This window comes from Mugil cephalus, chromosome 6, assembly GCF_022458985.1.
Source record: "Mugil cephalus isolate CIBA_MC_2020 chromosome 6, CIBA_Mcephalus_1.1, whole genome shotgun sequence".
NCBI classification, from domain to species: Eukaryota; Metazoa; Chordata; class Actinopteri; order Mugiliformes; family Mugilidae; genus Mugil; species Mugil cephalus.
Genome location: NC_061775.1, coordinates 22,154,322 through 22,170,315, shown reverse-complemented (window position 1 = coordinate 22,170,315; position 15,994 = coordinate 22,154,322). Strand labels below are relative to the sequence as shown.

Genomic DNA, 15,994 nt, shown 5'->3' with positions numbered 1-15,994 from the left:
TCTGTAATGTTGAGTCTGTTTCTGTGCCTTCACATTTACTGTTAAATTTCTTTCTGTACACCCACACTAAGTATATAACCAACCATTCATGGAATATTTAAAAATGCTAAACCAGTATTAAACGTAAAGAGTTGAAAACTTCACCAAAAAAGTAAAATTAAAACTTTCACTTTGTAAAGGAGCAGAAGCTGTTTACTTGTTTCCTTTCTTGCATTTTAATCATGTAACACTTTACTAATAGTGTCGTGCCCCTGTGGAAAGAAAAAAACACAAGCACGCACAATAAATACTTTTATTTTTTGCCATGAAAAATAGACAAAAGACCTCCATATAGAATAATCTAAACCAGTCAGGTTTCTAGATTTTCATTATTTTTAATTTTGCCTGGATTCAAATATACATTCTTTTTTTGTTTTCAGAATACAGACATTGTCGATGTCAAGTGACCAAGAACGGACAAAAAAATAGCTATCACATTTCACATACTGTAACCAAGTCTCAAATACATTACAGCACAAAAAGAAAAGGCTCGAGGTTGGCGGGTGAGTTCGTCCATGCAGATGTTAATGTACAAGCTGCCTGGGGATGTGTCCAAAGATCACCTGCTGTTACTCACCGTCTACAGACCTTGTTGCCATCAGCTGGTTTTCATTTAGACGTAACGATAGCTTTGAAGTGTTGCCTTCATTGTTGAACTCCTTAGACCTACATGGCGTCCATATGACGACGCCATGTCTTATGTTTGTGGCAGCTGCTTTATTTAGACCTTTTGTCCTCATAAGGGGACACTTTTGTCTGCCATGTTGGTGGCAAAGGGTTAATACAATTGTTGGGATTTCATTGTTTCCAAATTGTGTTTTTGCATTAAAATACACAGTTTCATATTTTGGTACACTCAAATTGTAATATGCAGTGAAATAATCCCTGCGTCAACACATTTTTTTACTACTTCCAGTTCAAGGAAGATGCTTTTTTTCTCATACTTAGGTCCTGCTAATCCCAAATACGTAAAGATGACAATCTTATCTTAAAGAAATTAAGATGCATTCCAAACAAATGCTTAGGTCACAGGAGGTTAAAGACACTTTGAGAAAACCCAAACTGCAGAATCGTGCATCGCCTCTTTCTCGCAGAGCATCTCTTTATTTTCTCTGAGCCTTTTTCAGCTTCTACTTAAACGTAGCAGAAATAACCAGTTTTCCACATTACGATGGTAGCAAATGATGGCAGTGAATGTGGTACAACCTCTTGTGGAATATGCTGCGTACATTTTACGTTGTGCTATAGGATGTATGAAGCCACAAAAAGCCTGCCTCCCGTATTTCTCCCTTTCTGAACAGCTACACGCTTCTTGAGCGGCCTGCTTTTTTTTTTTTCTCTTTACACTCATTCTCAGCCAAAGCTCCTGCATCGGTGGCATATTCTGCAAAACGGCAGTGTGGCACAGTAGGATCTGGGTTTTTAAGCCCAAGTAAAGAAATAAATAAATGCCTACTCATTAGGCTTGTGCCCTCCTGATGTCTCGTTCCACAAAACACAATAGCAGCACTGATGAACATCAATTTGCAGCCACAAATCAGTTGAGGTATTCACGCGTTTTCCAGCTCCGCACCTCACTGTGTCTGAAGGAACAGATGCAAATCGGCTTTGGTAAATGCTGGATCATGGCGCAGCTTACGACGCGACAGACTTTTAATGGTGCGCATTTCAATCACGGCTCGCTGCTCCTGTCTTGGTTCTGAACTATGAGCTGCCTCGTGCATGGAGCAGTACTTAACTGAGGCAGGTAGAGCGAGGTGAAGGCGCATGGCGGCGCTGAGAGCAGCTCGCCGGGCTCACTCGAGTCCTCGTAGCCGAGCAAAGGGTTTGACTCGGCGGAGCAGTCCTGCCTGTCCACAGCAGCCTTTTTAAGAAGCTCAGATCTTGTCTCCTCTCTGCTCTGCTCTTCCCCTTCGCTCTCCTCCTCCTCTGCCGGATACTCCATTCGTAGATAATACAGCACCTTCTCCTGCCTCGCCTCCGCTTCGTCCTCTTGCTCCGAGGTTTCGGAAAGCTCCTCCACGGAGTTGTAGGAGCCGGAGTGTCTCGGGTCGTCCATCTCCCTGCTGCAGCAGCTGTCCAGCTCCCACATGCCGCCGTGGAGGGATGCGGAAATGTCAGAGTTGTTGGCGGAGAAATTGCCCTCGTCGCTGGAGCTGCTGCCACTGCCGTCCTTAAAGCGGAGATGAAAGTTTTGCTGGTCCTGCTTCGGATCAAACTGCAGCACGGTGGAGTACGTGACGGACGACTGTGCAGAGCTGTCAGTGCTACCTGGACGAAGGTCCAGCGAGGGATCCACTGGCTGCAGTTCATCTATTATTGAGCTTGAATTGGTTAAAGAATCCTGGTTAATGGCTATGGACGGGACAACACCCAGGAATGTCTCACAATCCACAGCCTGCTCGGTTCTCCCAGGACATAAGGACATAGCTAAGGGAGCGTCAAGGTCAGGGGTCAGGGGGACGAGCGGGTTTTGGATCAGGGCTGTGGTCAGAGCTTTGTCCACTATGATGACTTTGGAGATGTTCTCGGTGGGGAGCAGCAGCGGCCAGGCTTGAAGACCCTCTGGAGGTCTGAACATGTGGTCAAAGGTGTCCATCTGGAGACATGAACAATGGTTGAAGTCACTGTTTGTTTTCAGATTATGAGCTGACACGAGTAAAAGTACGTGAACACGACAATAAAGCTGTACCACAATAAGACATGGTTAAGAGGATTAACTGATTGTTTTTTTTGTTTTTTTTTTAATTAGCATTCGTCTCCACAGTTACAGATTGCTGGCCTATTGCCTGTCATGCTTCGGTCTTGTACTAGATAAAAAACACTCATCGACAGATAACTTACAAGGTTTAAGATGTTTAATCGGTCAGCGTGTTAGAAACAATGCTCAATGCAAAGGTATGACAAGACTGATTCCCCTCATATTTGCATTTAACATGAAGGAGCTGATTAGCTTTAATGTAATTTAATGTGTGTAGAGTTTTGTCGTCAATTTAATTTACCAAATGTCATACCATACTATGAATAATATTTCATATTAAAGAGCATCACATTAAACATTTTTGACTTGAATTTTTATTTATTTACTTATTTTTTACCTTTTTGAAGTCTACTCCTTTAGCCCACGAGCATTTCTTTGGGTTGGGAACGTCCTTCCACACAAACCTTTTCATCCTGGAAATTAAACAAGAGATATTCATTTTGCAAACACTGCCTAAACACTTCCGATCCCCTCCTCTCTCTTGTGCAATATCCTCACTTCCTAACATCTTTAATGTCACACCCCTAATGCACCCGAAAGATTAATATCATTTATCACTTCTCGCTGGGGTCCCATTTGAGGAAAAACACACACAACCTCTCTGAACACTGATGCTGTGCAGCTAAGGCTGAGAGTGTCTTTTATGTTGGTTATTTTCAACATCATTCATTCTTCTCAAATACTAGAGGCGTTTTCAGCTCTTACTGGTTTTGAGAGAGGACCAGGGTGATAAACAGGATGATGGTGAGGAAGGAGAAGATCATCGGCATCATGTAGGCTGCGGGATCTCCTCTGGTAGCTGTAACAGTCGGAAAATACACATCAGGCCACGGTTAGTTGGTGTGTTGGCACTGTGTCATTCATGAACACTTTAATGTTACAGTGCCTCAATATTGTGTAGATTTCCCTTGTGCCTCAAAAGTTGTGACTCATCAGTGAATGGACATGAGGCCCCTGAGGTTCCAGTTCATCCCACAGATAGTTGATAAATATAGTGATTTTGGAGGTTTTTGCTGTTTTTTCCTCTTTTTTGAGTTGTTCCTAAACCGTTTTCATGTGCCCACCATCGAGGAGTGTCATTGCTATGTCACAAGATGCTGGTTGTAATGATGTGGCTGACCGATGTGTACACCGATCCAGCCAGTGAGCTTACCTAAAGTGTAGACTGGCTCCCCTTCTCCCTCAGCGAATATTGGGTACAGGTGGAAGCCGTAATCCTCAGAGCCAAAGAATTCACCTGGCATGACACATCAAAATGGTTCCAGGTTAGTTCGCTTTTCTAGAAACGTGAAGTTAAACTCAGAAATGACAAGACGGACAAGAGAATGTACCACCTCTCAGGTAGACGGGGGAATCGGTATAGGGAAGTCTCGCCCACGTTTCTCCACTCTGGTCAAAGTCCTCGGAGTCCTGCTGCCTCTGCGACGACCACTGGACGACCATGAACAGAGGCACAGAGCTGTTATCCGACAGGCTCCATGACAGAGACACGCAGGTGCTGTTGATAACCATCACGTGGAAAGAACGGACGCAGCGGCCTGCAGAGCAGAGGGGAACTGAATGAGAACAATCCTGCCAGGTCACTTCTGCTTGTGTGGTTCTTGGAACAGAACATCTGGAAGTTCTCCATTTAAAACCAATATATTAATATCTATGCTGCCAACCAGGAGCGTCACTAGGCTTAAAGGACAGGGGAGGCTTAGCCCCCATGTTGAATTTGTCGGCATTATTTTATTAAAATGTTTTTTTTGTTGTTGTTGTTTTTTTTAATAAAACACCAAACTATTTAGGGGGGCTTAACAGGCTAAATGACGCCACTGCTGCCAACTCTCTAACTACCAGCTGAGGTTAACTTTGGGATGGTGCTGTGCCACATATGTACATGTAAACAAATAAACCTTTAGAAGAGGCTAGCGTGGTTTCTCTTCCTCTACAACAGCTGCATGTTCTCACTGAAACCGAAAAAAAAATTGCTTGGTGCAAAGCAGCAAATTTCATCTGAGTTTACCTTTTGACACAACCCAGATTAAGCTGAAGTGGCCTCTTGTGGTTTATCACATGTGTCTCACTAATCTACCCTGTTATTGTGTCAGTTTTGGGCAATAGACACACCTGCACATTAGATATGTGTGTATCTGCACTTAAATGTGGAAAAATGAAAGTCTGCTCAAACTACATTTGCTGTAAAGGGGAGTTTTTGAGGACGATGACTTAAATTGTAATAAACATTGAAATAATCCCTGTCTTTTCCAAAAACTACTGCATTACAAACAAATGCTTGGGTCTCAGGAGGTTAACATTAGTTTGTTTTTCAGAAACTATAAATAGTAATAGTTGGTTAGCTATTTTGTATTTGTTTTGTAACTTTAACATATAAATTTTTTATTTCTAGTTTCTCTTGTCTCACCATTATGTTGTTCACTGTTGAAACACTTTAATTTCCCCACAGGAATAAATTAAGTCTTATCTGTTATTAAATTCACTTTTGAAAGCGGTTCCACCCTAAAAAATGACTCAAACCTGCATAAGGTTTGTCTATTATAGACCACTTCTTAGAACCAAAAACAACTTGAAAATACGAAATGTACTCATCATCATCTTCTATAGTAAACGTGTTACACACACTGACGCATTCATTTAGAGTAATTGTTTCCGCCTGATGAATTTAAGTCCAGTATTCACTTTTCTTTTCGCCCACTTCTGAACTCTATCAACCATCGTGGGCGACATGTGAATCGGCTGTTAAATGGTTTCCCTCAGTGTGAACAGTTTTTTTGTTTAGCTGCTACTTAGAGACGTGCTCTCTAACACAAATGAGAAAACATCTAACAAAGAGCATTCTTTGGAAAATGATAGAAATGGCTGACATGAATGACGGAAAAGGTTTTTATCCTGTCAGATATTAGTCTCTGAGTCCTAAATAGTGGGATCGAGACATGGAAATGTCATCCACACACATTAAATAATGAACCTTAGCCCTGTTTTGAGCTCTCACATTAGTCCTTCCTGCATTAAAGGTAATGGTTGCGCAGCCTCAATCAGGGCTTTTATGGCCTCTACAGAGATGCAAATTTTGAGTGTATGCTTTAGTGAGTGGCTGCTTATTTCTCTTGCACATTTGTTGCACATGTGTTATCCAGCAGGGCAAACTAGTCATAGAGGCCAATTAATATATGAAAAAAGAACATGTTTAAAAAGTAAAAACAGGATGTTTCCAAGAAATGTTAAAAAAAAAAAATAGAAATAGAAAAAAAGGGTCTATATCCAGTAAGTTGGATCATCGTCCTGAAAGTGATCGATTTTTTTCTTCAAGTGAAAACCACTTACCACCTTCCACCTTGTTCTTTCCAGTAAATTTGAGCAGCGCGAAGACGTGAATCTTGGGGACTGTTTTCCACTCATCTCGACCTTACAGACTAGTAGTTTTATTTTCTCAAAGCGCAAAAAAAACCCCATCAGTTTAACCCTTTCTAGGGCACTTACTGATATATTTGACATCCTAGAGTGTAGGACATAAGAGGAGTTTTTTCAAAAGAAATTAACTGTCATATAGGAAAACCATATGGATCCTTGCCCTTGTGGAAGTGGTAAACAAATGTCAACATGTATTTAGACCATTACAACGTAAGTGCTGATTCAAGTACTGGTCAACATACACATTATCACAAGACAACAAAGCAGAACTCAGGGTTCATGCAGGAGGTGGACCTTACAGATCATGTTTGACCTGAGAATGATGCCTTCTGATCTTCACTGCTGCCTCCGCACAACTGCGTGACTTTAAACCACCGACAGATTATCTTAGCCCTTCTTATTGCCATTGACATGAAAACATGCCTCTAAACGTCACAGAGAGGCACCGAGAGGCGCAGAGAAGCAATTTAAAATGTGTGTTGACATTACCGAATATGGATGTTTTATTGTATCCATGAGGCCATGAGAACATTTCTGTATTTCACTGAATTCTGGTTTGTGTAACATTTTGTAATATTTGTCTTGTTGTGCATCCAGATATTAATCACTGTTATGTTTTGTTTTTAACTAATAATCTCCTGGTTTCTAAGTCTTGAAATTCCTCCAAATGTTCCTCCAATATAATCAGTGGCTTAAATCAGACGGATTAAAACAAATGAAGGACAATATCATGTGCTGCAGTAATACACCTTATTTGTTAATCAATGCTCACTTTCCTAATGCACAATATGTACAGTTTATCCTCTATATTTTTTGCATACTTCCTTATTGCTTGATTTTCCAGATGTATGTGTTGTTCTAATCGCTACAACAAATTCCTCACACGTGGAGTTCTGATTTCTCACACTAGCTGTTGGACTCACGTTTAGGCTGTCTCTCCAGCGTCATGTTTACGTTGCTAGCGGAGCTCCCCAGATTGTTGTAGGCCTCCACGGTCACAGTCTGATGCTCCTGGTTCCACTCAAAGCTGTAGGAGGACGTCAGCTCGATCGGCTGCCTCGTCACCGAGCCGCTGGAGGTGTGGTGTTCCACTATGAATCCGTCCACACAGTAGGAGCTCCCTGACACTGGGAGATGCTGGAGGACAAAGTAACAATAAGATAACGAAACTCCTTTATTGTCAGTGAAGTAATTATGAAAACCAAAAATGTGCAACTCCTAAGGCTGTTAACATACTCCGCGAGAAATTTGTTCTCGTAGCTTGTTCTTGACACAACAACCGAGCAGAACTTTTTTTCTCCTGAAGTGTCCAGCAACTATGGTGTGATTGGTCAGAAATTGGAAGTGGGTGTGGCCAATGCAGAAAAGCAGCCATGCGGATGCTAATGTTCCCACTGTGCCTGTTAATCTGTCACACTTCTCGTGGAGTATGTAACAGCCTTTAGCCCAAATCTAGTTTTTAACAGCCGGGCTTTGTAGTTCTGTGCAAACGTTGCCCAAAGCTGAGGAATAACTGCATTTATTTGAGGCTGTGAGGTGGAATTCTTTAATTACCTCAAGCAGCAGAGTGATATTCGACTGGTTTTTCTGCGGATCATCTCGACGGATTCTCCAGAAATTGGGGCCACGCTCCGGCACTGAGGAGGAGACCAGTCAACAAGCATTAGATCACACGATAAGCTTCTGCCGCTCTGCTGCTTTTTGTGTTTGTGATGGAGATGATGTTGTTTGTGTGTTCTCCATTAGAGCAAAACTCGCTCAAGGTCAGATGTGACCTGAAAGGTTCCATCAGAAATCAAGCTGCATCGAGGTTATTTTAAAAAGGGGTTAGTGCTGCTGGAAACGACCAGTGTCTTACCTCTGCTGTTTTGTGCCGTGGAGTAGACGGAGTCGCTCCATTCGCTCCAGTAGCCGGTGCCGTTGGTGTGCATGCAGCGCACCTGGACCACATACACCCGGCACATGTCCGGCACCGCAGCCTCCGCCCAGGGAACGCGCACCGAGCTCTGGACCTACGGAAATTACAATTTTCGAGTTCATTTATGAAAGAAAAAAAAAATGCCACTAATGGAAAAAAAAACTTTGCCAGAGGAAATAGATAAAATTATTTCCTCATTTGTCATTATGAGCGAACCTGGAGAAGAGGATGCATTTGATAACAATAACATGTTTTCAATTTGCTAGAGAATGATTCAGGGGACCGGAACAGAGTCTTATAAGGATCATGTACAGCGAGGTCATGGCACAGTGCCCCTTTGTCATTTTAGCAAAATTAAGGCTTGTTTCTGATTTGTTTGTTTGCAGTTTAACGAAAAAGTGCACATTTACAAAAATATATAGGTTCTTTTTTTGAAAAAAATATGGTAAATGAGCCTCGACAATACATGGATACTCGAAATAGATATTTAGAGTTTGTGTTTCTTTTTTAACTTCTCTTTAATGATCCTTCATGGGGGAATTTGCTCTCATTCCTTTACGCAGCAGTGTCTACCTCGATCAAGCATAACATTATGACCACCTTCCTAATGTTGTGTAGGTCTCAGTTGTGCCTCCAAAACAGCTGTGACTCATCAGAGAATGGACATGGGCCTCCTGAGGGTGTGTTATGGTGTCTGGTAACACAATGTTGTTATGAGGGGGGCCTTTGGTTTCCTACGGGTTGAGTAGAGGGGCCTTGAACAGTTTGGGTTCTAGTGAATTTGGAGGCCAGGTCAACACCTTGTGTTTTTTTTGTTTTTTTATGTTTTTTGAGTTGTATTTTGTGCGTTTTGTGTGTGTGCACGTGTCAGGCTGCATCTTGCTGGGGATGGCTGATGCCATCATGGAGTGTCATTGCTACAGGTGGGGGTGTCACATCCACACAAATGTCACGTCCAACAGTTTCCCAATGGATCACTGTTTGTTGTGTATACTCCGAGAAGGAGGTGGCAGCGCTCGTATAACTGGATTTAGAAAAGGGTCCGGGATCTTAGAGCACTAACTGGCCGGACCTTTTCTAAAAGACCGTTTTGGTTAAACTCACCTTCCAGTCTGGCTGGGCTCTCAGAGAGGACGGCAAGTAGTACCGAAACTGACACTGGACCCCTTGGACTGGGAGAGGCGGAGGCTTCCAAGTGACTTTCAGGACGCCACTGCTCTGGCTCACTGCCTTCACATTAGTGGGTGGGTTGGGTTTTACTGCAGGGAAGGTGAAGAGGGCAACATAGTTTAATTTAGTCTCACAACACTCTAGTTGCTACACTTAATATTCAGATGAATTATGGAAGGACCCCTGTATAGAACATTTCATTTGAAGATCAAACCAGTGAGTTAAAAAATTTGTTTTCCATTAGTAAATGAATAATAAAAAATGTGGCAAACTTATTATTTTAAGAAATATATTTCTTATTTCTTTAATTTCAGCTTCATAGATTAATATATAAGCTGTGGTCACTGATTTACTGGTGATGTTCTCCACACGCAACTCCCTCTTTCCTACCGTGATCGACGGGTGACAGGTAGACCGGTTTGGAGCTGATGCGGCCCAGTTTGGACGGGACCTCCAGCCACAGCTTGTAGCAGTTCATGTTCAGAGGGTAGATGGTGCAGGTCTTCTGCTTGGGCCTGACCTGGCTGCATGCGGGCCCCATCTCCCCCACTTCCTCACCCGCTCGCTCCCTCTCCTGCATCACGTCGCACGGCAGGTCAGCCCACCTGCCATGAGGGAAAAAGGCAAAGGAGCTTAATGCGGTGCGATCAAAACAGCTGTGCATGAAGAATAACTGAATAACGAATAAAGATTAAGTTAAATCGTGAAGACTGTCTTTGTCCTCGCTCATTCACAACTCTTGCTTCCTCCCTAATCAGCTGGCAGCTTTCTAGCGTCTAGAGTTTCTAGCATAACCATTCATAATTTGATACATTCTCGATCAACCACTCATGTAATTGCTGTCAAACCAATTCTTATTACAAACTCTAAATTGCTGAGAACCTCCTCAACCTAGTTTTTTTCCCAGTCTTCACTTCAATAGCCCAGATCTCAAGTATTCTTTCCCTTTTTTGACTGTGTGTACGGAAAAACAAAATCTGGGAACAAAGTAATGGCTCCAAGAAATAAGCAGCCTCAGTTTAGCCAGCACACGTGAAATGTGGAGCTAAAATCCCACAATAAACGGAACAATTTCCACTCTTTTTCCATCACTGTGTACCCAGAGCTCAGCAATGTTATTACTATAGAGGACGAATGAATATAACAATGAACAAAATCAAAAGTAATCTTAAACATTACAGCTTTTGTTTTGTCAAATTTACAGTATTTTGTCTTCTTTGTGTACAGTGTTGGGGGATTGGGGGGGGGAAGTAAACAAGGAAAAGTAGAAAATAAAGAGAAGGATTCAAGCTAACTGCGTGAGTCAGTGACAGCCGCCACAACATTATGACCACTCAGAAGGCCCATGTCCATTCTCTGACAAGTCAGAACTGATTTGGATTCACAAGGGAGCCCTACACAATTTTAGGAAGGTGGTCATAATGATATGCCTGATCGGTGTACATTAATCCGTCAGCTATCACTGTCCTCGAATGTGTGTAGGGACTTCCTGTTCTAGTCAGTGAGCCCACACACACACACACTGAGTTGGCTGCTGAAAGAAACTTCCTGGTATTGCGAATGTGCGGACAGGATTGGACGTTAAGTATTTCCTGGGTGTGACCAGCGAATGCGATCTCTGGTACACTGCGGTCGGTGACTCCCAGGCCCTCACCCTGCACATTGTCTAATGAGTGTTTACATACGCCCTTTGTGTGTTTAAAAAGTGATGTGTATTAAACGCCGCTTTACTTGAACTTCAGTTCGAGCGTCGTCCTCTCCTTGTTCTTCCAGTTGCAGTCCATCGCGTCCAGGTCTCCGTTGGTTTTGCACGTTATATTGATGAAAGCCCCTGAAACACACAAGACAGAGGCGCGTGAGAGATGAGGGTCGATTAATATGTAAAGCTGACGTGAGGCAGACTCTGTGCTGTGGGATTGGGTGTATTTCGGTTCACATTGTTGTGTGGTTACACATCGCCAATCTCTTTCCTGTCTTTGTCCACTGAAGGGAGGAAACTAAACAACAACTTCAACGCCATTCGTTGATAGTTCCAGATGTGTAACAGCAGTGGCGATACGCCGCTTAGTGTTTCGTCTCATTGTTGCGGTAAAGCTCACCTTCTACGAAGATCTGGCTGTAAGGTTTGCTCCAGTTCTGCGGACAACTCAGCAAGACGTACATCCGATTCGCCGAAGGCTGCATTGTGATCCGGCTGACCTAGAGTGGGTTAAAAAAAAAATGGACTGTGCTTTTCTAAATGCCTATTTTGGGAGTCATTTGACTTCCTTTTGGAAAAAAATCCCAGGATCGCACGCAGCTGTGCACGAGGAGTTGCATCATACCCAGGGATTGACTGAGTGGTACTGGCTGGGATGAAGCGGCTGCTGGAGGTCGAGCTTCCACGCGGCCGTGCTGGCGTTGATGCTGCGGTTGTTGAACACGCAATACACCGTTACGTTCTCCCCGGGCCGCACCACGATCTTCTCGGGGATGTAGCTCACCGCTGCGCACACGATAAAAAAAGAAAAAGATAGAAAGACAATACTGAAAAACTTTTTTTTGTAATTAATGGCATCACTCTAAGACTCACTCCTGAATCTGCTGTTGTTTCTACGTGACAGGCCCTTCAGGAACAGACATTTTCAGAATGTAGAGTCGGCTGTCAAGAGCAATAAAGGAGACTAAGACAAAAGCTCTGATGGAGAACAAACGGCTGACTCATCATCATTCACCCCACAGATTTCCATGTGTACAAAAGTAAAAAAAAAACTTTTTCAGGGATTTCTTTTTTGAATGCTTATTTTATCTAACCACCTCCTTTCATGCAGCCAATCAAAAAACATCTGGGGAGACGTAACCGTTCCGCCAAAAAAAGGATCGTGAATCATCCGCAAATCAGAGAAACTTTTGTGAATACATCTGTGTGACGTGCATGATGTATTGTGTTCACATGATGAATTGTTATTTCTGTAACTCTCCTTCACCAAAACTTTCATTCCATTCGACTTTTTTTTTTAAACTTTACTTCGCCTGAGAGAAGTTTGTGTCGCTCATTTCAACGTGCTTGCTGTAAACTTAACCCTCTGACACACACACAGACACACACAGGTCCAGTGACACACAGTAGAGCAGCAGTCTTATGGAAAATGTGTGTGTGTGTGTGTGTGTGTGTGTGTAGCAGCACGTAAGCACACGTTCAACTAATATAACAACAAAACCATAAACTCATAAAGTGCTGTGAGGCTCAGGTTAGTTTTAAACCATCTGACAAGAAGCTGCCACGAACAATGCACTTGTAATTTGAATTACACATTCATTCAAACCTTTTTTTCTAATACTGGCTTCGTTATTTAGTGCTTGTTTGTCATATGCACAGCTATGCGGGATGGCGGCTTCACATCCACCGCGTCACACTGATTAACGACTCGAAACCGATCACTAACCTTAAAGACGACCTCTAGTTCCGGGTTCCCTGACATTAGCCATACTGGGATAGGTTCCTCGTTAATGGCCGAGGCTAATGACCTGGGTTCCTTATTAATAGTGCAGCACTGGCATAAATCTGCCTGAGAGATAATCGAGGTCACTGTTTGACTGTGACTCACTCGGTCATGAATTCTCGGCCGCAGAGACAAGAAAATGATGGTGGAACTGCTGCCAAGGAGAACTGGTATAAAATGTTTACTGCAAAAACAATTCTACTTGGCAACTGCAGGATCGCTGAGAGCAAACAGAGCCAGATTATGTAAGTGAGTTTGTTATTGTTGTTATCCCACAGATAATTGATCAGTTTGCGATTTAGTGACTTTAGAAGCCAGGTCAACCCCTTGTGTTGTTTTTCATGGTTTTTGAGTTGTACCTAAAGCGTTTTTGTTTGTGTGTCTGTGTCAGTTTGCATCCTGCTGCCATCACGGAGTGTCATTGCTATGGGGTGGGGGCTGCCTGGTCTGGTCTAGGTGGGTGCTACATGTCTAAGTAACATCCACACGAATGAATGTAAAGTCCAAACATTTCCCAGCAGAACCCTGTATTGTCACAAGATGGTCAATGTTATTTCCTCCTTCTGTCAGTGGTCATAATGTTATGCCTGATCAGTGTATACATATACAAGTGTGTTCAACACTAGGGGAAGGTTTATTCCTTTATTCATTTCATGACTAAACTAACAGGGAGCAGGGGCCATGTGAAGCAGACGTGACACTTCCATGGTCTCATCACAGAGGCTCGGTTTTCAGAATATCAAGCGAAGACCTTTTCTCAGAAGCATTCAGTAGGAGGCCACAATCTTCTAACATGCACATGTGATTTCTTGTCAGGCACCTGTTTGGACATCCAGTGCAGAATTGATGAAAACTGTAGAAATCTAGGCAGGCTGTGTGCCGTTGTTATGGGATGGAGGTGACTGGTCTGGTCGAGACGGTCAAAGTGATGTATTCTCCTGTCTCCGGTCATAATGTTGTGGCTGATCGGTGCATGTTTTTCCATATAAACATCTAAAGGTGGTTCTTACTTTGCAGAAAGATGTGGTATGGTGCGCTCCACTCGCTCCACAGCGGAGGCGCGCTCAGGCCGGAGCAGCGGACCTGGATGGTGTAGTTAGGTCCCGCCCTCGGGTCTAGAGATAACCTGCGCTCACCAGGTGCAGTCACCACCTGGAGACAGTGGAGGGGAGAATAAACATCAACAACATGTACACATGCAGAAGCAACCGCGCACACACACACACACACACACACACATGATGAAAGCGCAGGGTGTGTTGCTTTCAGGGATCGATGACTGAATTAAATGAATCATCACAACATGGTGGTGGCAGCCGTTTGGTGACTCATCAACTGGAACGACTGCCAAAACAAAACCAGACTGTATGTAGACGGCTGAGTATTTCCATGAAGCGGGCTTCTTGTTTTAAACTTCTCCTTCTTCTGAATTCTTTACGACCTACACGGACGGACTCTTTTAAAACATCACACGCATCACTGAGACAAGTGTGTCTTTGATGTAGTGATAAAAGCGGGCAGCAGATCACATGGCTTCAAGTTATCGTCTCTTCAGAGCTGCAACAATTAGTCTATCAGTAACAAAACAATATTCAAGCAAAGTCATTCTTTCCACAAGATTTCCACAATGTAAACATGCAGGTTAATTGATAACAAAGCATCGTCTGTCAACATCATCACTAAAGGTTTAGCATTTACCTGCCAGGCTGGGTGGCTTCTGTTGGAGGAGTACCGGACCTCGTACCTCAGCGGGCCGGCCTTAAAGTCCAGCGGCGCGTCCCAGAGTAACATCAGCTCCCCTTCAATGGTCTGAATGTGTGAGATGTTGACTGGAGGACTCGGTTTCTCTGCAGCAAAAGACAAGATTTCTGCACTTTGAGCTCCACTACAGCATCGATTCGCTCTACATCTGTGTAATGGCTCACAATGATGACATCCACCACCACTTTGATCCTTCCTAATGTCAACTTGCATCATCAGTGATTAATAAATCCTAGCAAGTGCAAGAGCATTATATTCTTCCTATAGCTCATAACAGTACAACCTCAAGGCCTCTTATTTTAGAGCTGTTTTCTACATCACTGAGAACACGAAGCATGACATCTAATGCTGTAAATTAACTTATCAATGCTCTTGTGACAGGATTGTTAATATTAAATGAATGCATCAATCACGTCTTTAATACAGAGGTCGTGACAAATGTGTAGCTGACTTCCCCCGCATCGCATAACTAGAAGATTCACTTCATTTCTCAGCCGTGATAAACATGGCATGTTTCCATTCACTTCTACCAAAGTGTGATAGTGTGAGCTAATGAAAAGAGATTCAAAGTTCTTGCTTCAGGAGGATCTCAAAGGCATCGACCTGGATCTTTCTCCACTGTCGTTCACCGAAGTGAGACGAGCGCAGCGCTCCAGGTAACAAGTACATCCTGGTTCATCATTTAGTTATGACTAATTCAGCCAGAGATTATAAAGTCTGATAAAACCACAAATGCGCCTACGGGGAGAACAGAGATTGCTCAACGTCATGAGTAAAAGGTCAGGAATCTGAGTTCCAGACTGCTCTCAAATCAGACACTGGGAACACTTTTACCCACTTTCGGAGAGGTTAATTAGCCCACGCAACAGTATATGAAGAGATATGTGCTCTTATTTTCCTAATATCGTCATTGTGTCATCCAACTGCACAGTTCTTCTGCACACGTGACAGAGAATGTCACTGCATGCCTTCCAAAGCCCTCAAGCTAATTTTTAAGTAAAATCTGAATGCGCCATGGTACTGGCTAGTGATGTCAGTTTCCATGGTTACAGAGCAAAAGACAACTGCTCATAACATATTTTGATGATGCAAAAACAAAATATCATGTAACCTGGAGTTAACGTTACAACTTTAGCTTGAATCCCTCAGAGGCAGTTTTCACTTGAGTCTAGCAACTCAGATCTCTCTGTTTTACGTTTCAACTTTAACGTTCATTGTCTTGAGACAGTTTTCACTGTCTTTTTAACCCCTACTTTAAAACACATAAACACGTTTAACATTTTAGTTTAGTATAAATTTCGTATTTCTGACAAAATGCTGCAAAATGCCTTAATGACTTTATTTCAAAAGTAAATTTATGTTTAATGTAATGTGAACCATTCAAAGTTGTATAAGCATATATTTTATATTACTGGTTTGTTCTTATTGATGCTTAAACATTTACAACAA

At 42.8% G+C, this 15,994-nt stretch overlaps 1 protein-coding gene across 3 annotated transcripts in view; it reads right to left on the bottom strand.

The window, feature by feature from the left end:
* Positions 1 to 278: 278 nt before the first annotated feature.
* The window catches only part of lepr (leptin receptor), a 44,457-nt gene continuing 28,741 nt past the window's right edge, over positions 279 to 15,994 (bottom strand). For all 3 annotated transcript variants that reach the window (XM_047587725.1, XM_047587723.1, XM_047587724.1), the window contains 15 exons: positions 14,483 to 14,631; positions 13,795 to 13,936; positions 11,627 to 11,787; positions 11,402 to 11,501; positions 11,034 to 11,133; positions 9,693 to 9,907; positions 9,237 to 9,391; positions 8,073 to 8,226; positions 7,769 to 7,851; positions 7,138 to 7,351; positions 4,135 to 4,338; positions 3,954 to 4,037; positions 3,506 to 3,599; positions 3,138 to 3,213; positions 279 to 2,638 (listed from right to left, as the gene is read on the bottom strand). In XM_047587725.1, the coding sequence (XP_047443681.1) occupies positions 1,712 to 2,638; positions 3,138 to 3,213; positions 3,506 to 3,599; positions 3,954 to 4,037; positions 4,135 to 4,338; positions 7,138 to 7,351; positions 7,769 to 7,851; positions 8,073 to 8,226; positions 9,237 to 9,391; positions 9,693 to 9,907; positions 11,034 to 11,133; positions 11,402 to 11,501; positions 11,627 to 11,787; positions 13,795 to 13,936; positions 14,483 to 14,631 (2,858 nt within the window). In that variant the 3' untranslated portion in view covers positions 279 to 1,711. The remainder of the gene's footprint in view (positions 2,639 to 3,137; positions 3,214 to 3,505; positions 3,600 to 3,953; positions 4,038 to 4,134; positions 4,339 to 7,137; positions 7,352 to 7,768; positions 7,852 to 8,072; positions 8,227 to 9,236; positions 9,392 to 9,692; positions 9,908 to 11,033; positions 11,134 to 11,401; positions 11,502 to 11,626; positions 11,788 to 13,794; positions 13,937 to 14,482; positions 14,632 to 15,994) is intronic.